Raw genomic sequence first — 22,428 nt, forward strand, 5'->3', positions numbered from 1 at the left:
CTGTCTCTGTCTCTGTCTCTGTCTCTCTCTCCGCCCCTCCGTGGATCTTCCCACTTCGTCCAGGCCTGCCTCTGGATAGTATTCTCTTCCACTGGAGGCGACTCTGTGCAGCTTGGGACGGTTTCTCATCAACGCCTTGGGTGGTTCCATGAAATTCCGGAGTAAGAACAGGAGCTTTGAGAATGGACTGGACTGTAGTTAATGTCAACAGTCTCCTACATTGACTCAGGACTACTTTTCGCTTCTGATCATCATCACTGTACCCAGCAACATCATATATCTGCTATAAATGGACATTCAGTGCAACCCAGATGAGGATGGTTTCCCTCTTCAGTCTGGTTCCTCTCAAGGTTTCTTCCTTATGCCATCTCAGGGAGTTTTTCCTTGACACAGTCGCCACCGGCTCGCTCATCAGGGACAAACTTACACTTATAAAGAACATATTCCCTTTTAATCACCACATCATCTGTGTAAAGCTGCTTTGAAACAATGTTCATTGTTAAAAGCGCTAATAAAAATGAATTGAATTGAATTAATGCACTTGTAATTGAATGAATTTCCTTTGAAAACAATTGATCATTAGTGTTAGAAATTGATGTAAAGCCACGATTCAAGAGAATAAATTTGCCAGGAAGGACTGTGATCAAACGCGTAGGCCAAATTCAAGGAACTCTCACCAAATATTAAGAAATAATATCTCACCAGCCTATTATGCTCATAGTACAGGTGAATGAAAACAAGGCTTTTCTGAAATACTTAACAGACACCTCAAAAATCTTTTTTTTCTAATTTGAGCACACCACCTAGCGGCATTGAAGTTTTAGAGATACCTGAGTTTTGACCAGTTTTGCACTCCTTTGTAATAAACAATATCTATGGTGAATAACAGCAGATAACTCCAGCTCTGAGTCACAAGGATGTTCAGGATGATCAATTCAGGGAGCTTGTTTACCAGCCAAACCAGGATTATGCAATCCTATCCTATGGGTGTGTTCTTACCATCTAGGTAAAAACACACCCATTTGCATAATCAGAAGTTTTACTGGAAGAGTGTATCATGTGCAGCAGCAACTCTGGTGAGAAACCTGACAAAGATAAAGTGTAGGGAATGACAAAATAAATGTGCATATTAAATGAAACATGGTCTCTAACGGTACCACTTTTAGGAGGATAAATGCTGTAGGAGAGTCAGTGTAACACGCTATAAACGGTCATGTGAAAATAAAACTACACCCTATTTGAATTCTATGGTTTAAAGTATAAGGACTCATTCATGAGGACAATCATTTGCAGGTCTAAAAATTTGGTAAATGCATCTTCAGATGAACAACAAAACATGACCTATTACAACCTGTCATTGTTTATGTTACAAAAAGAATGCCGAAAGGAAAAATCCATGTGTAAAAAACCTAAGCATCCCTTTACTGCTTCCATAGGATTCGAGCAGTACCTAAGTAGCATTTAGATGCTGCTAATTAAATGCTCTAGATAAATTGAGCATCAGCAAATGTGTACGTCTTAGCAGTTATGTGTATATTACAACCACCGAGGGAAAAAGACATCAGCAGTGATCAAACTGGGTTCGCCCACCAAACTGGGAAGGGATTATCAGGCCGTTCCCAAATAATTTAATGTCCGTCATTCTACAGTGAAGAACATTATTCACAAGTGGAAAACATCCAGGAGTGGACGTCCCAGCAAATTCACCCCGAAATCAAACCATGCAATATTCAGAGAAACCATGCAATGCTCAGTTACCTCTCAGACTCTACAGAACTCAGTTAACATGTTAAAAGTGAAACTGAATGACAGTACATTAAGAAAAAGGGTGAACAAATATGGTTTGTTTGGAATGGTTGCCAGGACACTTTTCTTTGTAAATAGAACATGGAAGCATGGCTTAGGTTTGCAAAGTTGCATCTGAACAAACCCCAAATCTTCTGAAGCAATGTCCTTTGGATAGATGAATGGAGAGGTTTGGACAGAATGCACAGCACAACGTTTGGCAAAAAAAAGAAACACATCATATAAGCACAAATACCTCATACCAACTGAAAAGTGCAGTGGTGGATTGGTAATGATTTTGGCTTGTTTTGCAGCCACAGGACCTGAGAACCTTGCAGTCATTGAGTTGGGCATGAACTCCTCTGTATACCAAAGTATTCTAGTCAAACATGAGGAGGTGTGTCTGACAAGCTTGCATGCAACAGGATAATGATCCCAAGCACAATAGCTAATCTACAACATAATGATGGAAAAAAGAACAGAATAAAGGTGTTGCAATAAAGGTCCAGAACGTAGCCCAGCTGAAATACTGTAACAGGACCTTAAGAGAGCTGTGAATATATAAATCCATGCTAACCTCAATGAACTGAAGCCACACTGTAAAGAAGATTGGGTCAAAAATTCATTCACAATAATGTAAAAGACTGATAATGTCATTCAGAACATGGTTACTTCATTTATTGCTGCTAAAAGTGGTTCTACTAACTATTTGGTGTTCACACATGATTTCTCCATTTCAGCTTGTCATTTGTTGTACATCCAATCCTGCATTTACCCTATTCTAAAATCTGCTATAGACCAGATGATTTTTATGTAATGTCCTGATACATAAAACCATAGAAATCAAAGGACTAGAGCCTGGACTCGTACACACAACACACAACACCTCATTCTGATTTTTGCCCGGAAATACAATTAAGAAACGCACACCTCACACAACTGCGCTTTGTTTGGTTACCTTCATTCAGTCACACTTTATCTGCTTTCCAGAATGAAATGAATAATGAATAAATATTCTATATCTGTTTCAGTATTCTACCTCTGTTGTTTCTTTGTCAATTATATTTTTTCCCTTTATTCTATTCTAGGGTTTTTCTTTTCTGGGTAGGACATAAAAGTGGTAAAGTTTCTTTAAAAAAAAAGGAAAACAAAAACATTTTATATGGAAGAAAAAAAATAAAAAATAGAGACAGGGTGTGCTGTTGTAGGAAAATATTCAACAAGAGCCCAAATGGATTTTATTTATATTGTACCACAGCATATTGCAAACAATTACAAAATATTTTTGATCTACTGAAGAATCATGCACATTTTAGCCTTGTTTCATTGCACCTTATTACAGTTAATAAAGGATGCAAACTCAAGCTTTTACACAGTATAACCTAAAATCAAGTCTGGGAGAATTTGTAAGATTAGGTATTTGCTAATATGACTGAATCTGCCACAAAATTTCAATTTCATAAATCTGCTAAGATGAAATAACAATTTAGCACTTTGCCATCCCTGATATCCTGTAGCCCACATCAGCTTTAAATGACTGCAACAAAGCCAACAAATGAACAGCACCTTCCTCATTTAATGCACTTCAGCTGAGTCACTGCCTGCCTTTAAACTAAACAACTAAAAACCTACTGTGTATGGACAAGGAAATTGCGACACATCTGGTTCTTCCCCAAACTGTTACCACAAAGTTGGAGGCACACAATTGTATAGGATGTGTTCAGATGCAGCATTAAATTTTCTCTTCATTTGAAACAGGAGACCTAAACCTGTTCCAGCATGACCATGAAGATATGGTTCACATGGGTTTGAGTGGAAGATCTTGAGTGGCCTGCAATAGAGCTCTGACCTCAACCCTACTGAACACCTTTCCGATGAATTGGAACGCTGACATCACCTGAGGCCTCCTGACCATACATCAGTATCTCATTTTTCTAACGTCTGGTGGCAGAATGGGCACAAATCTCCAGAACCACACTCCAAAATCTAGTGGACCACCTTCTCAGAAGAGTGGCACTTATTATAACATCAAAGAAGGAATGAGATGTTCAAAAAAGCATTTCCTGGTCAGCGGTTTACAAACTTTTCCCATATAGTGTGTCTTTTTCATCAAGACATATCATTTGATCATTACAGCTCTACGTTTAATGCTGTGCAACATACATGTGACCTACATGTAATGGCTCCTGGTATCATTAGGGTCGAATAACTAGTGCAAAAACTCGTTTCCTCACCACGCTTCATTTTTTTTAAATCCTAAAGCTAAAAAAAACAAGGAAAAAATTCAGCTTGTTATAATTAAGAGATATTGGCCAAAAAAAATGCTCTAAGCAGAGACATTGGGACTCCTTCACCAAATATTAAAAACTCCTTACAAAAAGCTTAACATTAACAATTATAGATACAACAATATGATAGTAAACATTTATATAAACCAGTTGTTTGCTTCTTGCAGACAAACGGTCACACGGACTACTGTCACAGAACTTTAATCAGCACCTTCCGACCAATCAGATTTAAGAATTCCCCAGCGCTAATATACAATCTAGAATCTAGTGTAGAATGCATCCAGTGGTTCAGACCACGTAAACATCCAACATCAGATCACAGCCACACAGTCGATAGATCTGTTACTCCTGTCCTCCTTCTGATGCTGAAATGATCGATAGACTATTGTAGGCAAAAAATTGTTTTATTTGCTCAATTTCACAGAAAAGATTTTAAGCCATACAAACAAATGTGCATACAAAGTTTATATTATTCATATACTAAAGATTGTGTCAGAGTTGAAAAAAGGCAGCTAAAAAAGCAAAATATCTCCCCATTAAAAAAAAAAATTTAAAGAAGAAAAAGAAGAAAAGTATGAGAAAACATAGGCATATGTAACAATTGGGTCTTAAAGAAGCAGTAAGTAGATTTATATGCAATACATACATACATACATACATACATACATACATACATACATGTGGAATGTTAGAAGGTAGGAATAAGCAAGATTTTCACATGCCGGGTAATACCTGTCTTTATAACACGATAGAATAGGCATGAGGACAGATTTTATGCAACAAAGTCACGTATCACTTCTTTAAACAAGAGGAAAAAAAGGAGGGGGAAAAAAAGAATTTACATTCATTTATTCATGTTGATGTTTAGCCTGATGATGATTACTACATGAAATCAGAACACTGATCAGAGTAATGCACTTGAAAAGTATGACGATAAAAAATTGTCGCTTAAAAAAAAAAAACACGTTCATGATGTTTTGCATAACAGATCCTATAACTGTACAAGTCTCGTTTCATTATTTGTACATGCACTGTACTGGATTTTTATTGAAAAACAATTTCACTGTATTTACACCTTTAGATAGATTGATAGAAGTGGATAAAAGTGGAGAGATGTGCTGGTTCATGTCACCTTCAAGCATAAAGAAGCTCCAGGTAAGGTTTCTTGTTTCTTTCATTATTAAAGACTTCATAAATCAAATTAAATTACACTCAGAACACCATGCATCACTGTAGCTCGTATCATTCGCTTTCGAAATCAGCATTTTAAGTGCGAGAGCCACTAAAACCAGGACGACTGTGGCTGTGTTTGTTGTTGGAAATGCATCAAACGCATTCATATCTAGGCTCAAATACTCTCAACGGCTTTAGTTTGTAAACAAAGGTTGACTTTTTTTTTTTTTTTGCTTTTTTTTTTTTTTTTGGGTGGTTGGTGTGTGTGTGTGTGTGTGTGTGTGTGTGTGTGTGTGTGAGAGTGGGGGGGGGGGGGGGCCTAAGCACCACGATATGTTTAGTTTCACGTGTAGCTCCCCTACGGTGTGTATAATGCCGAAATGTACAAACGAAACAACATTTGAAGCAGAAAAGAGCACTTGTCCTGCACAGTCAATCTGCCTTTTTTTTTTTTTTTTTTTTTTTTTTTTTTTTAAGATTATATATATATATATATATATATATATATATATATATATATATATATATATATATATATATATATATATATATATATAAAAATATGGAACACATCAAAGTAAAAAAAAAAAATAAATAAAATATGAGACAGTCCAAAAGGACGCAAGCTGGTTCTGCCACACGGGTCCCTTGGATTCAAAGCCAAAGAAAGTCCCTAAAGTTAGAGTAGTTCTAGCTGTAGTACCTCACTGAGGCTGTGCAATGTGCACTGCGGATAATGCACTTCATACAAGAAAGAAAAAAAAGGACCAACAAAAAGTAAGTAAATAAAGAATGGAAATTGGAAGATGAGTACCAAGACAAAAAGATTATACTATGCATGGCATGTGGGATAAAGTCCAGAAAAGTTGGATGCATGAGAACAACTCCTGACTGTTTGAGGATTAAAGGGGAAAAGAATGTGTAAAATGCTCATTTCCTAATGACTGAATTGGCTTTGCTTTAAACTTAACAATGGTACTAAAATCTATTTATTATTTGCTACAGTATTGCACATTTTAGTACAAATGATTATAAATACAGGGGAAAACTGAGCCTAAAGCAGGTGTGCCAAAAACCAGTCCACACATCTAGAAGAACTGATATTCATACAGCCTAGGCAATTTAAATATTGCGTTACACCCCCACCCTCCCCCAAAGACACTTTGTTAAATTGAGTCTTTCAGTGTAAAAAACGTAGAAATGGTTTGGTTCTTCCAAATGATTGGTCTTCTTTTATTTTAAATACATGTAAAACAAGTATATTTGGCATTTCATTAGATCTACTGTGTATATATATATATATATATATATATATATATATATATATATATATATATATATATATATATATATATATATATATATATATATATATCTGGCTTGGTTTCTGAAGTGCTATCAGACCCGTCAGCTGATGTTCTCATTGTGTTCCTTCTCACGTCCTCAGAAAAAAAAAAATACAATTAAATTATCCGAAGGCCACAAAGGAAACCTAAAATTGCTGGAAGGTTGATGTTTGTAAGATTATGAAATGTAAAGCAAACCAAAAATGGTGAAAAGAGCCACAATCTGAAGAGGATGAAATCCGGGGGAAGACTGCCTGCACGCTTAGGGCAGTTTCTGTGTTTTAAGGGGAAATGTGTCGTTGGTCAGTGGTGCAAAAGAGCAACAGCTACCCGAAGCACCCGGCAGAGGGTGCTGGACTCAGTGGCGCGGAGGCTGATACAGGAATAGGGGTTCATCTAACAGGTTCCACTGGCAGAGTAGGAGAACTTGGGGAAGTGGGGTCTCCTCTCACTGTCAAATGGCTCCATGTTTTCATCTATAAGAGAAAAAGAGAGGGAGAGAACGACAGAATAGCAATTAGTTTTTTCCAAGTAAAAATGTATTTTCGCAATAAAAAGGAAATAGACTGTTACTGGAATAGAACCCAGAGTGGTGCGATGTGTAACACAGCTCCCGTTCCCAATCTGAAGCCGATTATTTTCCTATGACATCCTGAAGTCCTTAATTCTCCATTATACCACAACAAGTTCCCAACAATTCTAATGTTCCTTTCATGGACACTTTATAAAGTTAGTTTGTGTTATGACATAGATTCACTATAGACTATCTACTAAGTTAAGAAGAAAAAGAGAACATCTCAGAAGTGTGGAGGTTAACAGCAGAAAACGGCGACTAAATGTTAAACGGGATGGTCAAAAAGCACGTTTGAATCGGACGCACGTGTCCACAAACCCTTGACTATGCAGCATATATTAATGTTTTCCCAGCTCTAATGTACCCGATTCAGCCACTTGTAAGTTGTAAGTGGGAGAGTTAGAGCAGGAGAAATACGAACATATACAGGGCAAGAGGTAGTCTAGAGCAGGGATCAACAACCTTAAACACTCAAAGAGCCATTTGGATCCGATTTCCACAGAAAACACTGGGAGCCACAGAACCCTTTTGACATCTAAAATAAACCCTGCATATATCATTTTTTACCTTTATGCTATGTATTAAAAAAGCTTTAGTGTGTTGCAATTATAAAATCAATACAAGAGAAAATGGATTTTTATTTCTGCATGCAGCAAAAACATTTTGGGTTGAAGGTTACTTCCAAATAAATGACTCAATGTCTATTTGAGTCCTATTCGTATTTATGAAATAAAAAGCCAAACTTAAATTATCCACCGCAGCAGAGGGATGAAATTGCCACATGCGGCTGTGGAGCTGCGGGTTGCAGACCCCTGGTCTAGACCAAGACTCAGGAACTTGAGGTTTAACTTGCTGTGGAAGAGTTTTCACTTTCCAGCAGGGGGCAGAGTTCGCTCAGTGAACAAGTGATTCTTTGGTGGTACTCTTCTGAACAAAAGCTCATTCATTCCTGTTTGTGGAACCTAAAACTTCAAAAATTCTAAAGCTCAAGCTCAGGTTATATTAAATAAGCAGATGTGTACAAAACTACTATTGTGCCTCATTCATTTCTATTTGTATAGCACTTTTAACAATTGACATTGTCTTGAAGCAGCTTTACACAGATAATGTGGGGAGAAAGAATGAATAGGAATGTTCTTTATAATTTGAATCGTTCATTAATTTATGCCCTTTATGAAGTTCTATGTGTAGGTCTGCTTAATCGGGTGTTGTCTTCTGTAAATCTGTATTTTACGTAGCAGGAGGAACATTGTTTTACTTCACTGTGTACTGTACCAACTGTATATGGTTGAAATAGCAGTAAAGCCACTTAACCTGATTCTAGACAGAGTGCGTTTGGAAAACAAAATGTGCTTTCTAGATCTATCTGGACGAATGTGGATGCAGTCTTAACGCAGCAGGTTCACCTACTGAGAGGTGGGAGAAAACCAAGAGAAGATGCTCAAGCTAAAAAATCAGGGTCCCTGGAGCTGGGAGGTGGCAACTCTACCCATGTGCTGCCTGCCCAATTCACATATTGTTTAGATAAATACCTTCTCCCGGTGGTGTGATAGTGATGGTCTGTGCAGTGAACTCCTCATCGAAATATCTTGTATCTGTTTCTGAGGTAACCTGTGGCTTAAATGGAGGGATTAGCTGAGAAGATAGGAGAGAGAGAGCGAGAGAGAGCGAGAGAGAGCGAGAGAGAGAGAAAGGTGAGTTTTACACCAATGCTAAAACTGTATCTACTAAATCAGGCTTTCAGGTTGCACCTTCAACTCTTCAAATCAATTGAAAATCAGGAAAAAAGCCGACATCGGCACAATGAAAAATACAGGGAAGGGTGCGGTGCGGCTTTTAAACAGGGGATTAACATTAGACCAAACCCTTATTTATAGTTTGAGCTACAGCTGAGGGTGTGATCACACTGAATCCATGTTTAAAGGTGTTGTGTTTCACTTGTACACTGAAACAATCAATGAAAAAACAAACAAACAAACAAACAAACAAACAAACTAGTAGCTGTAACCGTATTCATTTACATGAACTGAAGAAAAACAACAGTCCTCATCTGTTTCCTTACCTTTTTCTCATAAACATCTTGCCACACAATTCCAGCAAAAAACTTGTGCTGCATGATTTCTTTCGCGTCATCAGGCCCACCTCCTAACCTAAAAACACGCATTTAAGGAAAAAGTTTCTCTTTGCATTCAATATTTGCATAACTATTGATTTTTTTTTTTTTTTGCAGTAAAACTACACATACCCTGGACTTCTACACAGAGTAATATTAACTCATAGTTACATGTGTTATCTGTCCATGACTTTATAAGAAGTGTAATGATAGAAGCTGCTCCTCACCGCTGTTTGGGATCTTTCTTAAGAAGGCCGCTGAGCAATGATTTAGCGTCAGGGGCGAGAGTACGAGGAAAGCGGATGTCCTCCATTAAGATGAGCTCGAATAGGCGCTCGTGGTCCTGGTTATAGAAGGGCAGGCGACCGCACATCATTTCGTACATGACCACACCCAGGCCCCACCAGTCTACAGCACGGCCATAATCGTTGTCCTCCAGCACCTGCAACACATCCGTTATAACAAAATACTGAATATCAGAGCTTTTAGTCATCCCAAATGTATAGAATGTGTGCAATTGTATGTGTAGCACCACAAAGGATGGGGCAAAGCCTAAAATCATGCTAATTCCCAACATGTAAGTCCAACCTTCAATTAAAAGTTCAGCAATACATTGCCTAGGCCGCTTGGTGGTGTTGTAGTACATTAGTAAAAATCCTTGCTGGCAAAAAAAAAAACCGGGGGAAAAAAACATTATAATAATCTCCCCTGTCCGATTCATAGGACATTAACAGTCCTTTCTGACTCCTGTTCTGTACAATCTGTAAAAGCAAAAGTGAAGATCACTCTGTACTGTAGTAGTTATATTAATAGAATCATGGATCTTACTCATACACAGATGCATTGCTTAATGCTTCTTTCTGGAAAGAAGCAGTGAGAAATCGAAATGATCACCAGGAACGGCACTGAACAGCACCTGCTTCTTTCTCTTTCTCTGTGTGTCATTAACACAAAACAGACTTGATAGAAACAACACTTCACCAAGAAGTACCATCCATACAAAAAATATACTTAATTACTGGCCTAAATGTTTTTGATTAAATCTGGATTGCCCCTTTCCCGTTCTTGGGGTGTCTGTGGTCAGGCAGAGCTCCCAGCTGGCACCAGACGGCTGGAGATAGCTTTTCTCTCAGAAGCACAGAACACTGTGTCAGCATAGTTACTGCAGTAACCAAGCGCTAGAGATGCAGTTAAACTGGCAGCAGTGAGATGAGTCTAACAGTCTCACTTGGTCTCAGGAAAGCGAGCCATCAGGCAGAGTTCTTAAACCAACGATACATGTTAATGTTCTGACCCCATGTAAAAAGACGCAAATCTGCCATAGAAAAGTGCTTATTCTTGCACGTGCAAATAGCTGCTTTTCCAGATTTCAAATAAGTTGCAGAAATGCCAAGCCCTCCTCTTGTGTTGCTCATTACAAATAGGTGTCGGTTCAAACAGAACTGATACACCACCAATGTAACCAGGGGACAAAAAAAAACAAAAGGTAAACTGCATGATACAAAAGCCACAAACAGGAAACCATAAATATGGAACAGAGATGTCAATATGCATGTTAAAAGCAAATGTAAATTTTTTTTCCTTTCTTAATTCAGTGAAGTCCTTCAAAGCCCTGAATGCTTCAGCGTCAACGTTACACCTCACCAGATATTTATTCAGCCTCAAAAATCCACACGTGCAGGTGTGTGTGGACATTACTAATGGCAATGGCTTTATTTGTATAGCAAATGTTTTGCAGCTTTACATTTACAGTACAAATGTAAAGCTGCAAAGCATTTGCTATACAAATAAAACTGAATTGAAGCCATTCAACTTGTTTTATTTTGAGGCCATGCCATTAGTAATGTCATCCATGAGACACTGCTCATCATCTTAAAACTTTGATATGTTTGTAATTTAGTAAACAATCGGTTTGGATTTATTTTAATACAAGGCTCCGGCAAATTATTATGAGCTACAGGTTGGAGAATAAATAGCCAGTGTGGGTAAGCGACTGTATGTGACCGTGTGTGTGTTTGTACACGTCCTTATCAATACAAACACAGCTGCCAAGTCCAAAAGCTTTTCAAACCTGCCATATCATATCAGACATGCATACAGCCCATGTGAAAGGCTTTCTATTTTGTTCAAACTGCTCAAACGTTATGAGTAAAAACACAAGAACAGAAACATGGGGGAAAAAAATGTTTTCTATACGAGTTCTATATGTTCAAAAATCTCGGTATTAGAATAAATCTCAAATATTTACTCAAAAACTAAACTCGGAAGAAAACATAAGTTAACAAGTATATTAGCTTTACTGTTTACTGACACGCTGCAGTTAATGTAGGGACGAGGGGGAACCAAACTCCTGTACTGTACATGAACTCCTTATATACTTAAAGCACATAATGCATTTTGAAGAAGAACAAAAACAACAAAAAGAAAACAAAAACAGTCCCCTATTATGATTACTGGCATAAATATTCAGGTTAGTGTGATTGAGGTGTGACTGGGTATTCCCCAGCATGACTAGTATGAGCACTGGTTATTCATAAAAGACCTTTTCAGCACTTTTATTATTAATAAAATAAACTTTTATTAATCTGCACTTCATCAAAACAAGAAAGGAGGAAATGAGTTATAATCCAAATCTTAACAGTGAGCAGACAATCCTCAGACATAACACGCTATAATCGGTGGATAGTACAAAATATTATTGTACACATTTATAATATAATAATGTTTGTCAAATAAATCGGTAACTGAGTAGTTTTGTGGGATATGTTTTACAGTTGAAGTCCACAGCCGCAAAACAGTTTGAGAGCCGCTGCATTAAAGATGCAGTTTGTCATTTTTACAGCCCTCTGCTCTTTGCTTGTCAAATTTCAATGACACCAGCAAACATAGATGCCTCATGTTATTGGTATTTAAAAAAAAAAAAAAAAAAAAAAACTAAACAAAACAAAACAAAAAAACAGGCAGAGCTGTATTCACATTATTAATACAGTTTTACTTCAAATTAAAAAAAATTATTTTTGTAAAGAATTTAATAGTTTGAAAACTAATCCCAAAATCCCTGTACAAAGTTTGTGAAGAGACCTGCAGGGTGCATACATTTCTGCTCGTCACTGTATACTAATTTACATGGCTGGGTCGTATAGCTATAATACGTTTTTTACCCTTGTGTGTGTATCCCAGCAGTGTATAAGACCCATGGTAGAGAGAGCAGGTCAGGGTGAACACTGTGCCCTCAGAGGGAGAGACTAAGCCCGTGGTGGTAAGGTGAAGCCAGTGTGCTGCTTGGATTACGAACTGCTCTCTATTTCCAGCGCCGCTGTCGTGTGACTCACAGAAAGGCCGAGACAGACAGCTGGGCCTGCAGCTGCCCCTTATATGTAGAAAAGCGGCACAGCTGTGGAGCTGCCAGGAGTCCAGGAGCCAAAGCCTTTCCCTCACACACACATACATACAAACTGTGTACATGGGTACAGAAACACCCCAAGGAAGCTTGAAGGCTTCCTCAGAAGCTCTGCATACACAAACACACAAGGGCCACCTATTTTCTTCCACCTGTCATGTTTGTACAAACACACACAAGAACACACACACGCTGCATTGCAGTCTCCCCCGGGAAAAAAAAAACACAAGCAGTCAATATTTCCAATTAAACGTTTAGATTTGGAATACGCTCTTATCCAGTATGAGCAAGAAAACTTTTAGACTACTAAAGCCTTCTCGTCTTGTGATTAGACTTTAAACTCCCTTTCCCCTTCTAGGTCCTCTTAGTTTCTGAAAATGTCTCCAAGCTTAAAGCTTTAACGAAGCTTAAACATTCACCATTTAGTCTGCTGTTAGATTTGGCTCCACTTTTCTGAGATGTTGTTTCACTAGATTGTGGAGTGTGCTTGTGGGGATTTGTGCTCATTCAGCCACACATGCATTATTAAAGTCTGTACTGGTGTAGGGTGAGAAAACCTGGGGTGCAATAAGTGTTTGCAGGGTTTGAGGAAGAACCACACATGGCTGGTGTCCCAATACTTTTGTCCACAAAATGTACGGATATCACCCAACCAAATGCCTCATAGCTGATATGTATAGAACACTGTATCAATTTATTTTTGCCATGAAATGAAACATAAGTAGCGACACGTGTATGATCGATTTTATTAAAAGCCAAATCCATAATCACGTTTACTGGGAATACAAACAAACTGTATTGTCTACTTAAAGACTTCATCATTTAAGAATATTTGCAACATGGTTAATGCTTTCACTGACAGAGTCGAACTACAACTTGCATCTATTCTCTCGAAATGATGTATGATGCTGTAAACTGACTAACCAAACCGCCGGACTCCCAACTTTAGTTCCTACCTGCACTGATTGCTTGTGAAAATGACATCTGATACAGAACGTAAATCAAATGTACGGCTTATACTGTAGTAACCATTAGCATTAAGGTTATACGATTATAATTGGATGTTTAATTATCTGAGTGTCGGGGTCTTTTGTCATGCAGGTTCCTGGTTCTGATATTCAAACACTGAGTAAAAGAATGTCTCTGAGTGTACCCTGAGTGACCATCTCTCTCTCTCTCTCTCTCTCTCTCTCTCTCTCTCTGTGCGTGTGTGTGTGTGTGTGTGTGTGTGTGTGGAATATTCCCAGACGGAAAGGCATTCCTTAGCCCTGTGCCCAAACAACAAGCTCATTGTGTATGGCAGAACAACCTGTAACTCAGCCCACTGAAGAGGTCGCACTGTTTCCACAGCGATATCCTCCCCAACAACAACAGGTCTTGAAAAACGGGACTGCATAGTCATATCAGTGTGAGGAGAACTGGGTGAGAGTGTAACATTCAGAATAAACGGATACCAGCTCTGATGGGGTCTCAGGGCAACTTTTAAAATATGGGACAAATCAGGTAGGGTTATTAGCGCAGTTGGCCCTATTACGGGAGCAGAAATGTTAAGGAACCGTAATCAAGCTGTAAAAGGCCACTACTGCCCTCCATTTCTGTAATCCTGGTTACTTCAATGCAAACTATTACAGACATTTCACTCAGCTGATCCTTCTTTACGATTCATTACCATCCAGCTCAATCTAAGCACTATATCTTAGGTCCTAATCCTAAACTATGACTGTGATCGAGCATGCCCAACTACATCAGAACGTGGGTGTCGGTCACCTGAGGAGTGAGGGAGCTGCCAGTAATATGGAGTCAATTTTACTGGCATTAAGGCTTACATGCCATGCTGATCTCCCAACAAATACCAAAACTGTCAACAGAAGCACCCTTCACCCAGAAAACATTCCTCATGATGGTGGCAACCACACACACACACACATATATATATGAATACACACAAAATTCCCTATTATGTTACTGTTTAAGTGCCATATGTCATACCTGCATGCACTAGCGAGAGCCACACCCCAACACTATCACAATGGGTGTATCGCCACACAGCTGCTCTTTACCTCAGCTTTCCTGGCAGAGATTAATCATTTACCTCAAGTCTCAAGAACGTAAAAACACAACTCCCATTCATGCATACATGTGTTAGAATACTGCTTTAAAAAATTACTTTGACCTGATTGCCTAATTTAGGCAAATCTCTGAAGAGTGTGTGTGTGTGTGTGTGTGTGTGTGTGTGTGTGTGGTTACCTCTGGGGCCAGATACTCTGGGGTGCCGCAGAAGGTCTTCATAGTCGCTCCATCCGTTATGCCTTCTTTACAAAGCCCAAAGTCGGTGATCTTTATATGGCCGTCTTTGTCCAGCATCAGATTTTCCAGCTAAAGAAACAAATACAAAAAAAAAAAAAAAGCCAGAGCAAGATTCTGTATATTAGGCCTGTATTAGGTTTCCCAGGCCTCCATCCATTTCATTGTTCTGGGGCAAAAGTTAAAATTTCAAATGTAACCAATTTCCAGTACAGCACTAAAGAAACATAAATAAATAAATAGTTCACTTATTTTAATGGTCTTTTTTTCCCTGCAACATTCATTTATTTAATATTATATTTAACTCAACACAATTCTAAATCTGCAGCTGGGCAAAGAGGTGCAATAAACACCACTGGTCCAACATATCTAGTGTATAAGCACTCCAGTTTGAGTGTGTGTGTTGCAGGGGTTTAATATCAGCACGTACTTTCTGTCTCTGGGGCTACTAAAAGTCACCTGGCAGCTGTAACTCACACGTGGCCAGAGGCTCAGGCACACCAGTCAGCACAAACTACCCCATCCTGCTACTAAGGCAATTTCAAAAAAACCGTACCACAACTCAAGCACAGCTTAAAAGGGGTGGGGGCCAGCGGCTGGGAGGATACGAGAAAATGCAGGGTAAGAAAGAGAGAGAGAAAATAGATAAATGGTGTAAAAAAGAAACGCAGAAGGAGGGGGAATGCAGATTGCTCAGTATTCTATTGATCTGACTAGATTTATTAATTCATGTACAGATTGCACAGTTGCTTCTATCAAAGCTGATATGCAGGATAAGGAAATTTTATTTTAGTGCCCTGCTAATGTGCAAATGCATGAAGCACATGAAGGATGACATAACTGTTCTACTGCTATTTAAGGAAATACGATTCTAAATAGTTTATGGGAGTTTTTTTTTTATATATATATTTTGTTAATAGTTTTGACCTTGTAGGGACATTTGGTTGATCCCTTATTAGGGGGTCAGTGATCGGTCCTCCCAAGGATGGTAAAGGAAATGTGTGTGTCACACACTCGAAGCACTCCAAACTTTTCAGAAGGTACACAAAATAATATTCAAAACATTAATATTATAACATTCATTTAGATCACTTTAGATTCAGTCTAAAAAGCTGTTCACCTTCAGGTCACGGTAAACTACGTTCCTCTCCAAATGTAAATAGTCCAGTGCAGAAACTATTTCTGCCCCATAGAAGCGAGCCCGATCCTCAGAGAATACCCGGTCCCGGGACAAGTGGAAGAAAAGCTTTTGGGAAGAAAAGGTTTGTATATTTAGTCACATAGACCACGTTACCTAATTAACTAAATGAGTTCAAACACTATTCCTTACTCACCTCTCCTCCATTTGCATACTCCATGACAAAGCACAAGCGGTCATGTGTTTGGAATGAGTATTTCAGGGCCTTAAAAAAAAAAAAAAAAAACACAACTATTCAACACTCAATCATATTCATCACCAAATCATTCATCAATTGACTCTTTAGACAAAACAAAAAAGAAACTTGCAGATACTAAATCCTGTACCAACAATCAGCTTAATACCAACTACTAGATTATCATCCATGACATCTAGCAAAAGCTTTTAAACATTATAAACAAAACAATAAAAACACTTAAATACACTTGTATCGGACACAACATGTAAATCTCAAATCAGTTTAATGCTGCCAAAAAACTCCATAAAAGGCAAAGCATAGATAACTAACAAGAGCTTAAAACAACTAAACAACAATTAAACAGTGAGAGACTTCCACTAATGCAGCTCAGCTACTGCTGCTTGTGTTGACACGGACTAATCTTCCCTTTTTTTTCTTTTTTCTTTTTAAATAAACACTGCCATTTTTAGTACTAATAATCTTATGTAATTTGCTTGATTTCACAAAATGTACACTAAGAGACACTAAGTATGCTATATATATATATATATAAACCTGACAGAAAAATCTGTATATGAACTCGGAATAACACACAAATATACAATCAGTCAAGGCTCATTTAATAAGCCTTCTTATATGTAAATTTAAACAAATTCAGACACTTCGGCTGGATATGAATGTTTTTCTGAACTGGATTTTCATGAGTAACATTTCTTTGGTCTGCAAACAATTTACAAATAATTCCTTTAATTTCCAGCTTGATTAAAAAAAATCCCTTTGTTTATACTCAAAGTCGATGACGAGGGTTTAGAAAACTTTCAAGGAACGGCCTTCATGTGTATATCAACTACAGCAACAACTGTATGAACATATTGTTGAGATTTAAATGGATATTCCTTTGTACATATACAGATATTGCAATGCTATGGTAAACTTAACCTTTGTTTAATGATGAAATTAATATTACTACAAGAAAAATGTTCTCTCCTTTAAGCCCCATTTTTTAACTAAATCCTCGATGTTCTGTTCAGCGAATTCCGCCAGGCAAAACTTTTCAAACGCCTCTGGTCACTAATGTTTCATCCATATGAGGCTACTTGTGCTTTCTGGGTTTTTTTTAGGTGATGCTCTTTTGGATGATGGCTGTAAAGAGAGAGCAGTCAAAGTTCTGTCTGCTCTATGCGAACCTAATGCTTTTACACTACTATCAAGTTCAAAACCATCAGCACAAAAAGAAATCAAATTGTCCTAGATTTTACCTAGCTAACGTTTGTGTGTTTTATGAACAGTGTTTAGAAAACAGATTTTGTAAGTGAAAATAACATTATATTTGTACTGTCTTGGTCATGTTTGAGTACTGCTTTTCTATATAAAGCCTAACAGATTCTGAACACTGTCACATCTAAATTTCCCTTAGTTGACCGGTTGCCCCAAGCAGTGTCTCTTCACTGTCAAATGAATTAAATAACAAAATTCTAAAATAGCTAGAGCAGAGTTTTATAGCACCATTAAATTGTAAAGAGAGAACCAATGGAAATATACAGCCTGGAAAAGAGATGTTATTTAAATGTCAGACAAGAAGTAAAAGAGAAATGTTAGGGGTGTATGTGTGTGTGTGTGTGTGTGTGTGCGCACGCTCACACGCAGATTCCCTCACCGTCAAGAAAGGGTGCTTAGAATTCTGAAGGACACGGTTTTCTGTGAGTGTGTGAGCCACTTCATCCTGAGAGATGGATCACAAAGAGCTGTAGTGTATTTGGATTATATGGAATCTCTCTGTCTCTCGCTCTCTCGCTCTCACACACACACACACACACACACACACACACACACACACACACACACACACACACACACACACACACACACACACACACACACACACACACACACACACACACACACACACACACAAATAAGCACACAAACAAATCAGTCACAAGTATGATGGACTGGGGAAAAAAAAACTGGCCCAAGCCCCAAATGGCACAATAATAAGCGAACAACAAATAATTAGTCAGAAAATGAGCAGGAGTGAAACAAATGCACTCCCTGAGGCTGTTTGGCACAGTATGGAAAGTTTGATGGTGGTTCAGCAGAGTTGTGTGGAGCATTAAATCAGGATCTGGTAAGAAATACAATAAATGACTGCATCTCCACCACAGTTTCACATGGAAAATGTGTCAGGTTTTGAGAAGACCTTGCTGTTGGTACTGGTGAGCTGCTTCAATGTATAAAGTGAATTATGCTCGGGAATACTGGAGATTATTGCAGAAAGGCTTCCCGCAACTGAAAAAAGAGGAACGATCCAGATGTTATTTTACAATACTCAAACCCACAGGCGACCAAAAATGGCTTGAGAACAAATTTATCAGACTCATGTTCTGGCCTTGTTAGTCCAGATGTGAACCCTGTTGAGACTTATTTGGTCTTGCATTAAACAAAAGCTGTTTGGGAAACATTTTTCAAGTACTCATCAACAGTTTGAAGCCATTATCCATTGACTGGAACTACACTGGCTCTTCTTTCGGTCTACAAGGTTACTCCAAATGTTTAAACCTTAAAAGAAATCAAAGGGAAAATGTTATGCCACACAGTTACCTTTTCTGGTCAATTCTTGCTCATTTCCTTAACAATTATTTGTTGTAAGGACCATTAAAAGCTTCATATTTTGCCTTTAAAAAAAAAATTTTTTTTGCCCCAGGAGTGTATACAAAGACACGCACATACTTGTCTAGTATCCTCCACTTTTAACTCAATCGATCCCTTCATATAACCTCGCGTCCCTTTTACTTACTTTTGCTACAATTACTTCCTTCTTAAGGATTTTCATGGCGTAATATTTTCCTGTGGCCTTCTCCTTCACTAGGATGACTTTGCCAAAAGTGCCTTTGCCAAGGAGTTTGAGGTATTCAAAGTCATGCATAGTCTGAAACGGCACACAAATAGAAGAACAAGAAAATGTCAACAAACAAGTTCAGAACAATAATCCTACAAGGAGTTACAAAGCATAGATGCAGGAGTAAAAAGGCCCTGCTTACAGCATTGCATTTATTTACACAACAGCTCCATCCTCGCACTGCACATTTGGCCCCTATCCCTCATTAATGAAACTGCTTGCGTGAGGTACACATTTGACCTCAGAATGGCCAAGTTGATCTGGTAGAAGATGCACCTCCATGGGTGTGTTGGCGAGACATAACGTGAATTTGGTTTTGTTTTTTTTTTTTATTTTAGGTGGCATACCATCACCACTTCCCACAAATCAATAAATAATTAATAAATTAAAGACTTTAAAAACAGGAAAAGATCACAGACAGGCTGCTTCATAGATTCCTGGTTGTCCCTGGACCACATTTGGAGTACGGTTTAGAAGAACCGTATGGGAAAAGCCTTATTGCTTCAGCAGAACCTAATATATTCCTTTATTTAGCAACAAATATTCAGCAAACAAAACCCCTTTTTTTTTTTTTATATCTTTCCTCATGGTCTCTATATTTAGCAACAAAGCTTCTGAAATCTTCCCACAATGCAACCTGAGCAGTTATTTTGTGAAGCCCATGGGGGAATGAAAGCTCTTGAATTGCTAAGCAGAAAGAGAACAATTATATTCTTAGGCTGATTACAGTTTCCTTTAAAAACCTGATGAACGGACAAAATTTGCAGCTATGTTTCGTAACATGAACTCTTAGAGCACAGCGGTACTGTAATTACAGTCACAATATTACCTAGCTACTGATTCCAGTGTATTTGGACAAAACAGTTTTTTGGGATAAACACTAAGACAAGGGTGGGACAGAAAATACTCGTTCCCTCAGTGTGGGGGAAAAGATTGCAGAAAATTGATGCGGAAGCGGAGCGTACCACTTTTTGCCGAGGTTTGGTTAGGTACATCTCCATGTCCATGGGGTCGGGAGAAGAGTCCATCATCTCCTCCTCCTGTTTCTGCAGGCTATCAGCCACGGCCTGGATGGCTTTAGTCCATTCCTCCCTGTGGGGGGAAAAAGAAGTTAACAAAAGCACATTTCAAAAAAATCTTGATTTATTAAATATGGAATCAAAGTAAACATAAACCTTAATGAAATAATAGAAGTTACTCAATAAAAAATTTATACATTGGTGCTTTTAAATACACAAAAAAAATTTCATTTGAACTTCAGCACTGACATTCTGACACTGATGTTTATTCATCTGGTTAACCGATCCATGATAATATCCTTTTGTTTTTTTTTGTTTTTATTATAAATCATATTTTAAGATATTAGCACCAAATTACAATATTGTATAATAAATATAATTATGACATTGATGTGAATACATCATACCACTAATGTGTAGAATGAACATTTCTTGAATTCAGCTAAAAGTGTGGGTGTGTTGTGCGAATAGGTTCATCTAATTATCGTGTTAAATGTTTAAACTGAATCTGAATAGAATGAGAAAAGTGCAGGGGTAAGTGTGTTTCAGGAAGTCTGACCGTTCTTCTGGGGTCTCCACGTGGAACGTGCGCTCAATAACAGTGGTCCACTGCAGACAACGGATTATAAATGTGTTGGGCTTCGGCCTCTCTGTCTTCATCAGCTGACATTCTGGACACGGACACAAAAGTGCACCAGGGAGTGAGCGAATGAGCAAGCGAGCAAGGAAGAGCGAGAGAAAGAGCGTGAGAGAGTGAGGGTGTGAGAGACAGATGCAGAGAGAAATAAATGAGAGGAGAGAAAGACATGGTGACAGTCATTTATCTCCATTCATCCCCTGTACTGCATTAAACACACATAGTAGAAGAGATCCCCAGTTGCACTGCAGCTGAGCAGGTGCATCATGGGACTGCAACAGAGTTCCAGCCCTGGTGTTCTCTTTAATATTGGTGATGCATTTGCAACCTCGGTGAGACTGCTCTACTAAGTCATAATATAATATATTATATAATATAATAATACTTTAATATTAAAGTCTATATAAAAAAAGAAATGAACAGTTGCTTTGATCCCCCCCCCCTCCCCTTTTGTTTAATTTTTTATATATATATATATATATATATATATATATATATATATATATATATATATATATATATATATATATATATATATATAAAGTCTTGTGCCCCCGGTTTATCACGGCATTGCATTGCCACATAACTAATTTGTTTCGCTGATTTTCCCGGTCTCGCACGATAGACCAAAACACTTACAGGCAATTTTGTTTATAGAGTTGAAATGATGTTGAAATAATGAAATTTATTAATAAAAATATAACTGCTTTATTCTTGCAAATCTGTGTGTGTTTAAAGTGTGTGGGAGGATGATTTATGGCTTAAACAATAATAATCAAAATTTTTAAAAAAAGCATTTTTGAGGTGGCGAGTTTTTCGTTTAACGCAAGCAGTTTTGGAACGTAACCACGGCGATAAACAGGGTTTTACTGTATATGTATATACAAAATACTGTATATATAAACAAATCTATTTGAAAAACAGACATTATTTTAAAGATTAATAGGATTTTACCCCACTATCTGTGCGTCGGGGAGGCCCGATATTTTTGTATCATAAAAAAACTGCCTGTCTACAATATAAATGATAAATTAAGTAAACATTACACCAGGTTCAAACTATGTTCAATGTAATATGTTGTGGAGATGCTAGAAATCAACACCTTTTCGCTCTCTGTGCTTACACTGAAAAAAGTCAGAGAATTGTACATCAGCAGTTAAATAGCAAACACTCACGTCTTTTTTAGCGAGGAAACAAAAATAAGCAGTGGCAACTACACAAAAATATCATGACTTGTGCTTTCTGAAGTCACAAAGCACAATGGCAGTGGAGTCGCATCAGGAGCCATATGTGGAAGAGGAAGCTGTAGCACATAGCCATTTGGGGCAGGAGATGAGGGGGGGGCGCGCGACATAAGAGGCCTGTCGAGGAGATGGAGGACTTGAGTGGAGGCCACCACTGCGCTCCAGCAGGGCTCATCAACAGCCCAGAATGCTTTGCACCATGTCATCGGTGTACACCAACATCATTGCTGTTACACGACTGACTGCTCCTGACGCCAGGGACGACTGCTG

General features: G+C 38.1%; 1 protein-coding gene across 2 annotated transcripts in view; it reads right to left on the reverse strand.

Moving 5' to 3' along the window:
• Positions 1-5,781: 5,781 nt before the first annotated feature.
• The window catches only part of akt1 (v-akt murine thymoma viral oncogene homolog 1), a 47,200-nt gene continuing 30,553 nt past the window's right edge, over positions 5,782-22,428 (reverse strand). For both annotated transcript variants that reach the window (XM_083550494.1, XM_083550495.1), the window contains exons 4-14: positions 20,837-20,948; positions 20,224-20,350; positions 19,157-19,288; positions 18,017-18,082; positions 16,318-16,386; positions 16,104-16,229; positions 14,927-15,055; positions 9,507-9,721; positions 9,229-9,316; positions 8,699-8,801; positions 5,782-7,068 (exon numbers count right to left, since the gene is read on the reverse strand). In XM_083550494.1, coding sequence (XP_083406620.1) covers positions 6,989-7,068; positions 8,699-8,801; positions 9,229-9,316; positions 9,507-9,721; positions 14,927-15,055; positions 16,104-16,229; positions 16,318-16,386; positions 18,017-18,082; positions 19,157-19,288; positions 20,224-20,350; positions 20,837-20,948 — 1,247 coding nt within the window. In that variant the 3' untranslated portion in view covers positions 5,782-6,988. The remainder of the gene's footprint in view (positions 7,069-8,698; positions 8,802-9,228; positions 9,317-9,506; positions 9,722-14,926; positions 15,056-16,103; positions 16,230-16,317; positions 16,387-18,016; positions 18,083-19,156; positions 19,289-20,223; positions 20,351-20,836; positions 20,949-22,428) is intronic.

The sequence above is a fragment of the Silurus aristotelis genome, assembly GCF_946808225.1.
Source record: "Silurus aristotelis genome assembly, chromosome: 9".
In the NCBI taxonomy this organism is placed as follows: Eukaryota; Metazoa; Chordata; class Actinopteri; order Siluriformes; family Siluridae; genus Silurus; species Silurus aristotelis.